The sequence below is a fragment of the Loxodonta africana genome, chromosome 4 (genome assembly GCF_030014295.1).
Source record: "Loxodonta africana isolate mLoxAfr1 chromosome 4, mLoxAfr1.hap2, whole genome shotgun sequence".
Taxonomy (NCBI): Eukaryota; Metazoa; Chordata; class Mammalia; order Proboscidea; family Elephantidae; genus Loxodonta; species Loxodonta africana.
The window spans coordinates 54,331,830-54,348,484 of NC_087345.1; the positions used below are offsets into that span (position 1 = coordinate 54,331,830).

The 16,655-nt window shown below is 36.7% G+C and overlaps 1 protein-coding gene across 1 annotated transcript in view; it reads right to left on the reverse strand.

Moving 5' to 3' along the window:
• Positions 1-11,980: 11,980 nt before the first annotated feature.
• The window catches only part of OTOGL (otogelin like), a 191,098-nt gene continuing 186,423 nt past the window's right edge, over positions 11,981-16,655 (reverse strand). The window contains exons 56-58 of the mRNA XM_064285124.1: positions 16,465-16,510; positions 14,882-14,961; positions 11,981-14,014 (exon numbers count right to left, since the gene is read on the reverse strand). Of these exons, the coding sequence (XP_064141194.1) occupies positions 13,814-14,014; positions 14,882-14,961; positions 16,465-16,510 (327 nt within the window). The 3' untranslated portion in view covers positions 11,981-13,813. The remainder of the gene's footprint in view (positions 14,015-14,881; positions 14,962-16,464; positions 16,511-16,655) is intronic.

Here is a 16,655-nt window from a genome sequence, read left to right on the forward strand (position 1 = left end):
ATTCTGAACTTAAAACTCAGTAATCACCTTTAAAAATCATCTTATTAATTTCACTGATTAAAACAAAATTTAGAAAAAACGAAGATAAGCTTGACACATCTTTCAACTGCGTAGAAAAAACGAAGATAAGCTTGACACACCTTTCAACTGCTTAAGTATTAAATAGAGCATAATCAGGACAAGTAGAGTTATATTGAGAAAGAAAAACCAAATCCCACGCCAATGACAGGCATCCATTTAGCAAAGTAACTGAATGTGATTAAAATATCTGTGACCCTTAGTAAATACTTTCATGGTACCTCCAATTTGTACATTAATCCAGAAGTAATAAAATCAAACAACACAGTATATAGAAAATTATGTTAAAAATGAGTCATTTCAGTTATATCAATAATTTAATATATAAGAAATCAATAAATAGAATCAGTTATATCTCAAACAGTCTGTTAGGTGCTAACCAGTTGTCAGAGAGTAGATTACAATAAGTGCAGTGGCTGCTAACTGGAAGATTGGCAGTTCGAGCCCACGAGCAGCTCTGTGGGAGAAAGATGTGGCAGTTTGCTTCAGTAAAGATTTACAGACTTGAAAGCCCTATGGGGCAGTTCTATTCTGTCCTGCAGGGTCTCTGGCCCCTATTGCTATCTACCCTATAGGACAGAGTAGAACTGCCCCATAGGGTTTCCAAAGAGAGGCTGCCAGATTTGAACAGCTGACCTTGCGGTTATCAGCTGAGCTCTTAACCTTTCAGCCACCAGGGCTTCACAGAGTCGCTACAGGGTCACTCTGAATTGGAATCAACTTGATGGCAGTGGGCTTGGTTTTTGGTTTTTTGTAGATTACAACTCAAGGCAATCCCGTGTGTGCAAAGTAGAACTGCGCTTCATAGAATTTTCAAGGCTATGACCTTTTGGAAGCAGATTGCTAGGCCTTTATTCCAAGGCACCTCTGAGTGGGTTCAAACCAATAACTTTTCAGTTAGTAACCATTTGCACCACCAAAAGACTCCCTGCTGGGCAGTAAGGCAGAAAATAATAAGTATTATTTTCTAATGAAATGTGCAATGACCTGGAGACAGAAACCAAAAGAGAAGAACACCCTCAGCATTTCTCAAGCTGAAAGAACTGAGGAAAAAAATTCAAGCCTCAAAAGTTGCAGTTCCAAAGGATTCTGGGCAAAATATTGAATGACGTAGGAAGCATCAAAAGCACGTGTAAGGAATACATGGAGTCACAGTACCAAAAAGAATTGGTAGATGTTCAACCATTTCAGGAGGTAACATATGATCAAGAACCGATAGGCATTGAAGGAATAAGTCCAAGCTGCACTGAAGACACTGGCAAAAAAAACAAGGCTCCAGGAATTGACAGAAATCAATTGAGATGTTTCAAAAAACAGATGCAGTGCTGGAAGTACTCACTCATCTATGCCAAAACATTTGGAAAACAGTTCTCTGGCCAAGCAACTGGAAGAGATCCATATTTGTGCCCATTCCAAAGAAAGGTGATCCAACAGAATGCCACACACAAGTAAAATTTTGCGGAAGATTATTCAAAGGTGGTTGTAGCATTACATCAACAGGGAACTGCCAGAAATTTCAGCTGGATCCAGAAGAGGACAAGGAATGAAGGATATCATTCTGATGTCAGATGGATCTTGGCTAAAAGCCGGGAATAACAGAAAGATATTTACCTGTGTTATGGACTATGCAAAGGCACTCGACTGCGTGGATCATAAGAAATTATGGATGACATGGAGAAGAATGGGAATTCCAGAACACTTAATTGTGCTCATTGGGGAACCCGTACATAGAGGAAGAGGCAGTTGTTCGAACAGAACAAAGGGATACTGCATGGTTTACAATCAAGAAGGGTGTGTGTCAGGGTTGCCTCTTTTCACTTATTCAATCTGTATGCTGAGCAAATAATTCAAGGAGCTGCACTATGTGAGGAAACCCTGGTGGCGTAGTGGTTAAGTGCCATGGCTTCTGAACAAAGGGTCAGCAGTTCGAATCCGCCAGGTGCTCCTTGGAAATTCTATGCAGCAGTTCTACTCTGTCCTATGGGGTCGCTATGAATCAGAATCTACTCGACGGCACTGGGTTTGGTTTTTTTGGTTTGTACTATGTGAGGAAACCCTGGTAACGTAGTGGTTAAGTGCTACAGCTGCTAACCTAAAGGTCTGCAGTTCAAATCCACCAGGCGCTCCTTGGAAACTCTATGGGGCAGTTCTACTCTGTCCCATAGGGTCGCTGTGAGTTGGAATCGACTCGATGGCAACGGGTTTGGGTTTTTTGGTTTGGTACTATGTGAAGAAGAATGTGGCATCAGGATTGGAGGAAGACTTATTAACAACCCACAATATGCAGATGACACAATTTTGCTTGCTGAAAGCAAAGGGGACTTGAAGCACTTACTGATGAAGATCGAAGTCTACAGACTTCAGTACGGATTACTCCTCACCAAAAAGAAAACAAAAATCATCACAACTGGACCAATAAGCAATGTCTTGATCAATGGAGAAAAGATTGGTGTTGTCAATGATTTGATTTTACTTGGATCCACAATCACCTCCCAAGGGAGCAGCAGTAAGGAAATCAAACGATATATTGCACTGGGCAAATCTGCTGCAAAAGACCTCTTTAAAGTGTTAAAAAGAGAAGATGTCACTTTGAGGAGTAAGTTGCACCTGACCCAAGCCATGATATATTCAGTCGCCTCTTATGCATTTGGAAAGCTGGACAATGAATAAGGAAGACAGAAGAAGAATTAATGTATTTGAATAATGATGTTGGCAAAGAATATTGAATATATAATGGACTTCCAGTAGAATGAACAAGTCTGTCTTGGAGGAAATACAGCCAGAACGCCCCTTGTAAACAGGGATGATGAGTCTTTGCCTCACACACTTTGGACGTGTTATTAAGAGGGACGAGTCCCTGGAGAAGGACATCATGCTTGGTAAAGGGTCAGCGAAAAAGACGAAGACCCTTGATGAGATGGATTGACACTGTGGCTGCAATAATGGGCTTAAGCATAACAACAATTGTGAGGATGCCGCAGGACCGGGCAGCGTTTCTTTCTGTTGTACATTGGGTCGCTATGAGTTGGAACTGACTCGATGGCACCTAACAACAATATTTTCTGAGTGCCCATTATAGGCCTAGAACTGTGCTAAGAGTTTTATATGCATTATCTTATATGCTCTCCATAGACACAGTCAGTGTTATTCCTTGTTAGTTTTTCTGTTTTAAAATGAAAAAAACTGAAGCTTAGAAAAATTCAGGAATTTGTCTAGTCTTGCTTTCAAGAAGCTTATAATACAGTGAGGAATGGGACATGTGTACAATGATTATATTGATGGGCACCAAATCTGTAATCAGTGTTTCTTAAGGATCCCTAGTGACTGCAGACTGATGAGTTGTGAATAAAAACGAGTTGATGTCACCTATACTGATGGATAGGATCATTATAGACAGAAAGTTATTGGTTCAACTCTAAACTTAATGTATCCATTTCCAAACCATAGATATTAGGATCTGAGAGTTAAACCACTTTAATTAGAATATGGGCTGGTAATGAAAGGAAAAAGCATTAGATCTACTCCCTCATCACCATTTTCTCTTAGTAATTGGTTCCAAACACTGCATTTCCTGACTATCAACTCCAAAGCCCAGTAATTTTCATAAAGTACAGAGAAATCAAAACTAGTGTTATGGATTGAATTGCTGCCCAAAAAAAGTCCTTACCTCTGGTACCTATAAACATAACCTTGTTTGGAAATAGGGTCTTTAAAGGTGTCATCAGTTAACATGAGGTCATATTGGAGTAGGGTAAATCCTAACCCAATACGAGTGGTGTCCTTAAAAAAAAGAGCGAGGAGAGACACAGAAACAGGCATAGAGAGACTATGGCAACATGAAGACAGAGGCAGAGACTGGAGGGACAAGGAACACCAAGGATCGCCAGCTGTCACCAGAAGCTAGTAGAGAGGCATGGAACCCTCAGAATCAACACAGCCGACACCTTGATTTCAGATTTCTTGCCTCTAGAACTCTTAGACAATAAATTTCTCTTCTTGTAAATTGCCTAGTTTGTGGTACTTTGTTGGAGCGACTATAGATAACTAAGATGTAGTGCATTATCTAAAAGAGAGAAAGATCTAATTCCTAATCTATAATATGGAAGGCAACAATATCTCTGTAAAAAATAAGACACTACATAATCTTTTAGACTTCATCAATACAACTGCTGCTAATCCATCTTATTAGGTAATAGTGATAGGATTTACAGCATATGGGAAAATTACATAAAATGGCAGACAATCACATAAAATGTTGGACAATCACAAAACACTGAGAGTCATAGCCCAGCTAATTTGACATCTATTTGGGGGGGACAAAATTCAATCCATGACAAAATGTAAGGAAATTAAAAATGCAACTGTAGAATTACAGTTTACACTGATGAAAGTAGAGTAGGTATGAATAAGTGCTGTAGAAGAAAAACTTGGAAAATGCTACAATTATGTAGAGCAAAATGACAAGCAGATGAAGAAATATGAGAAAAATGTCAAAGGTATGAAAAAAACAACACACATATAATTAATATTCCCAAAGATAAAGCCAGATTAACTAGAACAAAAGCATATAAAACAAAAAATAAACTGGTAATTGAAAAAGTGTTGTCTTTTATATATATACTGTACAAAAGCATTGTGTGAAAACTGAAAGATTTTGAAGCATTCTAAGGAATATCGACCACACCTGTATATGCTGTCACAACATAATTGTATTCAAAACTTGCAGGAAAATTTCAATACTGAGCTATCAAAGGGAAAAAATATAATGGAACAAAAAAAATCACTGGAATGAAACTTATCTTTTGCAACACTGAGTGTCGAAACAATGAAGCAATGTCTACAGTTCTGAAAACAAACTATGATCTCTTATCTTTATACTCAACTAACATATATCAGGAACCCTGCTGGCGCAGTGGCTGAGACCTTAGCTGCAAGTCAAAAGGTCAGCAGTTCAAATCCACCAGGTGCTCCTCGGAAACCCTATGTCCTATAGGGTCGCTATGAGTCGGAATCAACTGGACGGCAATGGGCTTGAGTTTTTTGGGTTTAACGTATATCAAAGGAGTCCCTAGGTGGTGCAAATGATTAAGTGCTCAACTACTTGCTGAAAGTTCATGATTTGAACCTACTCAGAGGATCTTCAGAAGACAGGCCTGGTGATCTGCTTCTGAAAGGCCACAGCCTTGAAAACCCTATGGAGCAGTTTTCCTCAGCACACGTGGGGTCTTCGTGAGTCAGAATCGACTTGACAGCAACTAACAACAATAACATGTGTCAAGTATGTGCTAACACTCTACTACTAGGTGCTTTATATGTGTTATTACCTTTAACTTCACACTAATTCTTTGAGAATTGTGAGTAATGTAATGTTTAAAATTGTTGTTTATTTATAACTATGTAGAGAAAGATGGTAACAGGAGTGAACTCACGCCTATTTGGTCTGAAAGACTGACTTTAGCCATCATTTTACTGTGAATAAAACCTTAAAAAAGACATAATCCTTACACCTTTCTAGAGAAAATTTCCCTGACATATATAAACCAAAAAAAAAAAAATCCATTGCCGTCGAGTCAATTCCAACTCATAATCATATATATATATATAAAAAAATATATATATATATATATATATATCAAGAGATGAAGACATAAAATTCAGTGATGGAGATACGAGGACTACAGTAAGAGTTGTAGTTAATTTACATTTAGAACTATTAAATTGGGTTGCAAAGCTGAATGTATATATAAAAACCCAATGCCGTTGAGTCGCTTCCAACTCATGGCGACCCTTATATAATATATACGTGAACATATGTATAAAACCAAAACCAAACCCGTTGCAATCGAGTCGGAGACCTTATAGGACAGACTAGAACTGCACCATAGGGATAGGGTTTCTAAGGAGGGGCTGGTGGGTTCGAACTGCTGACCTTTTGGTTATCAGCCTGAACTCTCAATCGCTGTGCCACCAGGGCTCTCAAAGACATATATATCATATATATATTCAGTGTACATACATATGCATATACATATATATTTATGTGTGCATATATAGTTTTCAAAGGAAATATAAACACAATTTAATTTTTATACAAATAAATAATGATTGCAGAGGCAGAAAAACTTAAATCTCATACTTTCTAAAAGAGAAAATATAAATTGCTATATTTTTTGTCCATCTCTGCATGTTTGTAAACTCTGTATTTTCTAATATACTTCTGGATAATACAATTTTGTCTTTCAGAGTTTCTTCAAACTTTCTAGCTAGCAGTTGTGAGTGAAAAAACTATGAGAGTTTGAGATAGCTTTTCCAAAAATGCAGTGCACTGTCGAAGCAAGATTCCAAGCAGTAGAGCCATTTACAGGAAATTACTTGGGCAGAAAAAAAAGCAAAGGCTGGGAACAAGACTGCAACTAACCTTTGTGCAAATTAGCAGATGAATTTAAAAAGGCATACTGTTATGTGGCTAAATTAGAAGAACCCTCCCCACTATTCTCTCAGGAGTTATTAGAAATGGGCTCCTCCCTTGGGCAGATGCAGTCCCAGAGCTGGGTGTTTTGCTTGGCAAATACCATTACCTCTGTGAAAAGAAAAACTCATTCTTTCCTCTGGGAAGAAACTGACTCTCTTCGGGGTACATGTCTGGGCTGTGGAGTCTAAGCAATATTTTAGTAACCCACTGCCCCTCAGGTGAGCACCTTCATACAGTACCCAAACTGCACAACCACTCACAGCAAGTCTGACTGAGAATATTAGCAAGAATATGAATCATTTGTTGGGCCTCTGCTCAGTCATACTTATTCTGTATCTTGAAATCATCTGAATTTATGTTTTAACCATAAATGTTCTTACTAGGTTAATTTCAGGAAGTTGTTTAGAGATATCTAGAGGGGACATTTCAATTGGTATTCTGTTGATTCCTGTACCCGTTTTTCACCAGTGCCTTCAGTGTTGCTTGGGCTTCTTCCTTCAGTATCATTGGTTTTTGATCACATGCTACTTCCTAAAATGGTTGAACGTCGACCACTTCTTTTTGGTACAGTGACTCTGTATATTCCTTCTACCTTCTTTTGATGCTTCCTGAATCATTCAATTGTTTGTCCAGATAATTCTTCAGTGTTGCAACTCAAGGCTTGAATTTTTTCTTCAGTTTTTTCAGCTTGAGAAATCCTGAGCGTGTTCTTCCTTTTTGGTTCTAACTCCAGGTCTTTGTACATTCCATTATGATACTTTATCTTTTCAAGCCACCCTTTGAAATATTCTGCTCAGCTCTTTTACGTCATCATTTCTTCCATTCTCTTTAGCTACTCTATGTTCAAGAGCAAGTTTCAGGGTCTCTTCTAACATCTTTTTTCCTTTTCTGTCTTTTCAATGACCTTTTGCTTTCTTCATGTATGATGTCCCTGATGTCATCCCACAACTCATCCAGTCTTTGACCATTAGTGTTCAATGTGTAAAATCTATTCTCGAGATGGTCTCTAAATTTAGGTGGCATATACTCAACGTCGTACTTTGACTGTAGTGGACTTTTTAAAATTTTTTTTCAGCTTCAACTTCAATTTACATGTGAGCAGTTGATGGCCTCTTCCCCAGTCAGCCCCTGGCCTTGTTCTTCCTGATGATTTGAGCTTCTCCATTGTCTCTTTCTATAGATATAGTCGATTTGATTCTTGTGCATTCCATAAGGTGAGGTCCATGTATATAGTTGCCATTTATGTTGTTGAAAAAGTTATTTGCAATGAAGAAGTCATTGGTCTTGCAAAATTCTATCATGCAATCTCCAGCATCATTTCTATCACCAAGGCCATATTTTCAAACTACTGATCCTTCTTCTTTGTTTCCAACTTTTGTATTCCAATTATCAGTAATTGCCAATGCCTCTTGATTGCATATTTAATCAATTTCAGACTGCAGAAGTTGGTAAAAATCTTCTGTTTCTCCATCTTTGTCATTAGTGGTTGGTGCATAAATTTGAGTAATAAGTGTATTAACTGGTCTTCCTTATAGGCATATGGGTATTATCCTATAACTGACGGCATTGTATTTCAGGATAGATCTTGAAATGTTCTTTTTCATGATGAATTCGACCAATTATTTCAACAAATGGATTCAATGTTTTAAGTGCTCACTCATCTATGCCAAGAAATTTGAAAGACAGCTACCTGACCAAATGACTGGAAGAGATCCATATACATGCCTATTCCAAAGAAAGGTGATCCAATGGAATGCAGAAATTATCCAACAATATCATTGATATCACGTGCCAGTAAAATTTTGCTGAAAATAATTCAAAAACTGTTGCGCAAGTACATCGACAAGGAACTGTTAGAAATTCAAGCCAGATTCAGAAGAGAATGTGGAATGAGGGATATCATTGCTGATGCCAGATGCATCCTGGCTGAAAGTAGAGAATATCAGAAAGATGTTTACTTGTATTCTACTGACTATGCAGATTCATTTGCCTGTGTGGATCATAATAAATTATGGATAACATTGTGAAGAATGGAAATTCCCGAACACTTAATCGTGCTCATGTGGAACCTGCACATAGACCAAGAGGCAGTTGTTTGAACCGGACAAGGTGATACTGTATGGTTTAAGATCAGGAAAGGTGTGTGTCAGGGTTGTATTTTTCACAGTACTTATTGAATCTGTATGCTGGCAAATAATCCGAGAATCTGGACTATATGAAGCAAAATGCCACATCAGAACTGGGGAAAGACTTATTAACGATCTGTGATATGCAGAAGATACAACCTTGCTTTCTGAAAGTGAAGATGACTTGAAGCACTAACTGATGAAGATCAAACACCACACAGCCTTCAGCGTGGATTGCATCTCAACATAAAGAAAACAAAAATCACCACAACTAGACCAATAAGTAACATGATGATAAACAGAGAAAAGGTTGAAGTTGTCAAGGATTTCATTTTACTTGGATCCAAAATCAAGGCCCTTGGAAGCAGCAGTTAATAAATCAAATGATATACTGCACTGGACAAATATGCTGCAAAAGACCTCTTTAAAGCAAAGATGTCACTTTGAGGACTAAGGTGCACCTTTCCTAAGCCATGGTATTTTCAATCACCTCATTTGCATGTGAAAACTCGACAATGAATCAGGAAGACCAAAGAAGAATTGATGTATTTGAATTATGGTGTTGGTGAAGAATATTGAATATGTCATGGACTGCCAGAAGAACAAACAAATCTGTCTTGGAACAAGTACAGCCAGAATGCTTAGAAACAAGTATGGTAAGACTTCATCTCACATACTCTGGACATGATGTCAAGAGGGACCAGACGCTGGAGAATGACATCATGCTTGGTAAAGTAGAGGGCCAGCGAAAAAGAGGAAGAGCCTCAATGAGATGGATTGACATAGTGGCTGCAACAATGGTCTCACACATAGCAATGAATTGTGAGGATGGCGCAGGATGGGGCAATGTTGTACACAGGGCAGCCCTGAGTTGGAATTGACTTGGTGACACCCGAGAACAACATCTAGAGGGGGCATTGAATGGTGGTAAAATTCTCACCTTTCATGTAGGAGACCTGGGTTCAACTCGTGGCCAATGCAGCTCATGTATAGCCACCAGCCATCTGTCAGTGGAGGCTTGCTGAACAGGTTTCAGCAGAGCTTTCAGCAAGATGGACTGCGGAGAAAGGCCTGGAGATCCCCTTCCAAAAATCAGCCAGTGAAAACCCAATGGATCATGAGGGTCTGATCCCCAACCAATCATGGGGATAGCGCAGAACAAGACAGTGTTTCATTCTGTTGTGCATGAGGTTGACATGAGTTCAGGGGTGGAGGGCAACTGAAGGGCAGCTAACAACAACAGATGTTATTTCTGCATAATGTAAACATTAATCTTGAAGTATTGCATGGTAATTAATTGTCTAGGCAAAGCCTAGAGATTTTCTTTCAATTTCTATTAAGAGTCTCTATTCTTTTTTTATTCTTCTGCTAGGCGTTGGTGCCTCTTCACCATGTCTGCTTCTTCTTTTCAGTTTAATTGAATTGAATAAATCAGTAATTAAATCACATTCATTTTTTAAAACTAGCATTAAGGAGAGGTTTTGCTTTGTTAATAATAATTACACTTTTAAAAAAAACTGAACCCAACCCCCCAGGTTATATTAATAAAAACCTGGAGTACAGGTAAGTTAAAATTTACAGAATCATTTGTCCTTAATAGGGAATGCTATGAAATTATCACTAGAAAATGGGCAAAGGCAAAACAGACAAAAGAAGAAATATAATTCACAAAGGTTTGAATTCAGTGGCAGGCTCAGACATATGCTAATGCCACATGAGCTGATGTTTTCTGTTTATTAAATCAACGTGGATTTTTATCTGTTACCATTAGTGTTGATGGTCATAAAGGATAAAAAAAAAAAAAACTATTTGATACAGCAGTTGTGGATGACATTTGGCAATACAGATAAAAATCCTTCAACATGTTGATTATACCTGATCCTTTGATTACACTTCACGCATAGGGATTTATAACAAGAAAAATTAGACTGGTTAAATTGTGATATTCACTTACTGGAATACTATATAGCATTTAAAATTTCTGCTGCAGAACTTTCAAGAATATAAAAATTTTAATGAATTTACAAATTATAAAAATACATGCTCAATTTAATCCCAGATCAGGGGAGTCAGGGAAAAGCACAAAAGTAAACAAAAAGACAATTACTTATGTGAGTATTTTGTATAATTTTTTCTCCCATAAACAGTGCACGAGTTTGTTTTTATGCTTCTCCCTCTCAATATTACGTGGTAAGGGTTAAAAGTCCTTGTTGATTTAATAAGCTAAGAATTGCCTCTCATTGTAGTTTTAACGTATATTTCTGAGCCTATCAGGGAATACATACATACATACATATAAACAAATAAATATATATATACGTCCCTGGGTGGCACAGTTTGCTCTCAGCTGTTAACCAAAAGTAAATAAAAGTCATATTGTTAAGGAGCAGACCACAGCTCCCAGAAAGCACAGATATATCCGGAAAGGTCAACTGGAACCACTGCATCTTACAACAGTCCACGGGAGTAATGAATGACCAAAATCCAAAATCCGAATCCTTGTGTTACAGAGTGGAACTGCTCCATAGGGTTTTCTCGGCTGTGATTTTTATAGATGCAGATTGCCAGGCCTTTCTTCCATGGCACTGCTGGATGGGTTCAAACTGCCAACCTTTAAGTTCGTAGCCAGTCACAAACTGTCTGCACCACTCAGGGACCTTGACAGTAAGCAATTTACCTGCTGGCTTCTAGACCTGTTACTCACTCATCAGAGTTCACCTCATAGGGTATTATCCCTCCTCTTTTTCAAGCTATTTTATACCTAGTCCATCAGGGCATTCATAGGGGCATGGTGCTTTTTCCAGTCTCAGAAGTGGTGGGTAAGCCAGAGCCCCTGTGACAGACACGGGGGAGGGATGGAAGCCTCCCTCCCTGGGAGGAGACTGAGACAGTGGTCAGAGTAAGGGAAGGAAGCCAATGGCTCTACCTGGGTCACCTGCACGTACTCTGTGCTGTACTGCTCAGCTGCCTCGGGCTGCCTGGGTGGAGAAGGTGCTCCAAAGACTGGAGCAGGACCAGCACCACCAGCTGCAGCAACATGAGCGTGTGTCTCAGCAAATCTGGGCATCAGCACATAAGGAGGGGTACACGTATCAGTCCAACTTATCACATCACCTTTCAACTCACTTCACTATGACTCACTTTGATTACGTATCAACTTATGAACGCTTATAGAGCTCTAGGGAAATGTTTCCCCTTTTCCCACAAATAAGTTTAAAAATGAGTTAATTTTTTAAATTTAATAACAAATATTTTACAGGAATTGAAAACAAAAAAAAGAAGTGGTAAACAATACATGGGATTATGTGCCTGTACATAACGTTTTCTTTTGAGCAAAATAAAAATTTATTTTAGCCAAAAATATTTGATTAAATCTATATATTAATAAGAATCAAAGAATATTGAAATATTAACATCTGGAGCAAGTATTTATGTTAAGCACAAACAAGATAAAATCAATTTTTATATACAGTAGACACTGGGACTTTGCAGATGTCATAGTCATTCTTCCATCTATTTATGAGTTACCTAGAAAGTCCAAAATACATAAAACATTGTAGTTTTTCCGGAAGCTTCATTTGAAATGGAAATACTAGTATGTGAAAGCAAGTTACCTAGCCTGAATCTGAGCCTAGGCCATCAGGCCCCAGCATCTGTCTTTCAATGTAAATTTACTATTCTGTTGATTACAGGGAAACCCTGGTGGCGTAGTGGCTAAGTGCTACGGCTGCTAACCAAGAGGTTGGCAGTTCAAATCTGCCAGGTGCTCCTTGGAAACTCTATGGTGCAGTTCTACTCTGTCGTATAGGGTCACTATGAGTCGGAATTGACTGGATGGCAGTGGGTTTGGTTTTTTGGTTGATTACTGACCTCATTTGATCCCTACAACAACCTTACTAAATAGAACATTCTCCCTTTTTTACAGACAAGGAAACTCAAATAATTATATACCATAAGTGGCAAATATTTTGGGAATCTGCCAATATCTCAAAAGATATACTCCTTGCCAATGCAGGTCATCTACTGTATTTTAAAAATGCAGTATTCCATTGCAGAATTATTAATATATTAAAATAATTTTATTTCATTCTTCATTGGCTAGGCAGCAGCATTAACATCAAAATAGCACGCAATTTTCATAGTCTGCTAATGCATCCCAAAAATCAGAGTCAATGAGATAGCAAGTGTAACTAAATGTTAAATAGTAACAGCATATTTAATAACAGTCTGAATGGTATAACAAATAAAAACTCAAAATCTCCATCCTCTAGTCAGTAAGTGATACTACATTTCCCCACTCCTTATTACTGGGAAAGCTATTAAATGTATGAACGTGTGTGTATGTTTGCCTGTGTAGCATTTTTTGTTTGTTTTCTTAAAGGCCTTTAATTTAAAATTTTTAATCCCATCCAATGAAAATTCTTTTAGAAGAGTATTCTATGAAAGGCATTTGGTTTGGAAGAAAAGAACAGGGGACTGGAAATAAAATTCCTAAACTCTCACCCAACATAAACTCACGATATTGTTACACTCAATGAATTTCTACATGTCACACAGCTTCTCTGGTCACCTCTTAAGCCTGAAAAATGGGAAGAATGTGCGATAACATCATTAATATCCACTCAGGCTTTAAATAATCAAAAATCCTATAGTTCTATGACCTGCCTTCACGGCTATCTAGATGCCAATTTTAACCAGTTACATTTATCAGACTAAACAGTACAGATTCAAAGGTGTCTTAATTTGGATAGCAATGGGAGACTCTGAAAATAAAACAGTAACTGCTGAATGTAATAGAAGGAATTCTGTAAAATAACCCCTACTAACTAATGACTCGACGGCACTGGGTTGAACTAATGAATATTCCAGGTCTGCAGTATGTGCAATTATATACATAACAGCATTTCAGCAGAATGTCTTAAAATCATATAATTATCTGAGAGTAAATCAAGAAATCTAATTTTGCCATTGAAATTGTATAGGTTTCGTACCAACTGTTAAATTACCATATCCCAATAGTCTGAAAAACACATTATTGTTAAAAAGTAAAAATCTATCTAGTGCCTAAATAATAAATGATAAAAGTTAACTCCATTTGACATTATGATGCTGTGTACAGTTCCTGGAATCCAAGACTTCAATGCCACTGGCATGTGCAGTCTATGGGTTCTTGGAGAGTGTACATGATTTCAGTGCCATTTCCTGAGCAATACAGTGGCACGGTTAAATTTCGCACTCCGTTTTCACGACAACACTTGCAGAATCTTAGGTGGCTCTCAATATTGATGTTATATATAGTAGCTGATGGGCACTTTCCATCACAAGATGCAACATTTACCTGTAAGAAGAGACAATAAGAAAAAAAAAGTCTTAAAAATGCTAGTTGTTTGTTTTCACAATGAAATCAAGGTCTTTTTCCTCATCACTGAAAACCTCAAGCTTCTGCCTATTAGCAGATGTCAGAAAATACTAAGTTTAAAAATAGGTAAGTGAAAGAGATGGTCAATGGTCACGCCCAACAGAGCAGTGCTGACATAACTCAAAGAAAGAAATGTATACTCACAATTAAGCAGGAATATGCAATATATTAGGAATCCCTAAGTGGTGCAAACAGTTAAGCACTCGACTACTAGCCAAAAGGTTGGTGGTTCGACACCAACAAAAGATGCCCTGGAAGACAAGCCTGGCAATCCACTTCTGAAAGGTCACAGCCTTGAAAACCCTACAGAGTAGTTCTACTCTGCACACATAGGGAAGCCATAAATTGTCAATGGCTCAACGGTAACTAACAACAACAACATGGAATATATTAAGCACAATCTAATGATCCTACTGTAAGCTTCATTATGTCATGAGTCAAGTAGAATATAGAATCAAACAGGTCATATTAAAGGGGATGACGCTTAGAAGTAGGGCTATTTTTGCTGAGTCAAACTGTATAATTAAGACAATATATAGTCAAATATACTTATTTAATTTCCATCTGTCTGGATTGGATGTATCATTCACAACTATTTATTATTTATGCTAAGAATAATTCATACTTCTTCACAAATAAATTATTTTAATATTAGAGTATAAAAATAGTCTCAATGTTAAATAAGTGTTGGCATTTTGTTGGCTTAAAACACTTATTTGTGCTGTGACATATATACTTCTGGAAACACATACACTTTATATAAAAAATGATATTTTTTTGACTTACAGAGCTTCGACTTATACAGTCCTGTTTCCTTATGATTGTTTTGATAATCGCTCTCTGGCATATTCTTTCTTCTCGTTTGCCTGGTAAAAAATATAATGTATCTATTCATCAAGAGGCCCATGTCGAATTGTTTCTTGAGTTAATTAAATATACAAATATGTCTATAATTTAAAAATATAATAAAAACAAATGTATTTATATAAAATATATCCATGTAATGAGAGATATTCAAAATTTTCACTCTTACATATTTTATGTGAAATGTATAGTTTCACATTCTAAATAGATTTTCCCTTATATGTTCTAGATTTATATTTAACTCTTTATCTTATTGTCTTAGAATAATTACCATAATCACAAATTTGAAAACATTCCACACGTGTAATAATGCTAACATCAACCAGAGTGTCGTATATATGTGTTTTAAAATAATTTTGGAATGTACCATGGTATGTATAACTAAATAAATGCATATGTGTGTGTGTGCATAAACATATATATATATATATAAAAACATCAGTCACCAATATACATATATATCACCACTTAGAAGAGACAGAACTTAACCTCTCTAACTAAAAATGAGGATAATTGTAGAACCTATTTCATAGGATTATCATGAAGAAAAAATAGTGTACAGGAAACTTAGCAGATTTATAAGCTATCTCTGTGTTCAATAATATATATTGTAACTACGGTATACCAATATTTTAATATTGCAACCTGATTATATACAGTTCTGAGTAGACAAGGCCACCTTTACATATTTGTGGGATTAAGCCCTTCAAAAGCACAACAATTTGTGAATCCAACTCTACAACATGGCATTATACTATGCTGTAGCTCTTTTTCAGAAAGCTTTTCTAAACAATTTTAAAATTACTGTCTACATCAATTTTCCTAAACTCCTATTTTTATCTTTATGTTAATTCAGACACTTGGAAAAAGAAAAAACAAATGGTTGCATGATTATCCCTCTGTTCTATTTCAGTCCTAAAAATCATTCAAAACCACTTTGAAATAAATTTTAAAGTTCAGACTAATATAAAGTATATTGCACGCATATAACTTCATCAAAGTAATTCTCAGAACTTGCATTCATATATAGCTTTTAAATTCAATTTACTAACATGGCATTTCCCAAATGAACTGTACAGAACCACAGACTTTCAGTGTGTTCAAATAGATTTGGAAAGTATCGCACCCTATATGTCCTTATAGGAATCACAATGCCATTTTCATGATAACCTACTTATGTTTATGTAGTTCAGTCCCAGTAAATGTGACTACAGGGCACTTACAAACTTTACTAGAAAACTTACTAATATCTCATGAAATATCTTTTGGACAATTAAACAATACTCAAATTAAAACTTTTTTAAATTGAGAATGCTTTATTCATATCTAGAAGATAAAGACTAAATTACAAAGTTAACAACTACATGACACAAAAAACTTTAAATATCATACATTATGAAATTTGTTTCCCTCCTTGTATCTTAGAAACTGAAGTTTAAGAGAAACAGCAAAATCAGCATAAAACAAATCTATGAAGTTAATTCACGTAACATGTTCTCACTTACAGATCTTGCAACAGCCTTCATTATAAAGCTTTACAAGGCCTTCATTCTAGGAAGAGGGAAAAAATGTTAAAACAATGTTCTTCCATTTCCTATTAGACTAGGGGGAAAAAAACCTTCCCAATATTTTTATTAAATAAATCACAATATATTCATAGGAAAATGATTGGGATTTATCTCTAATAAGAATTTCT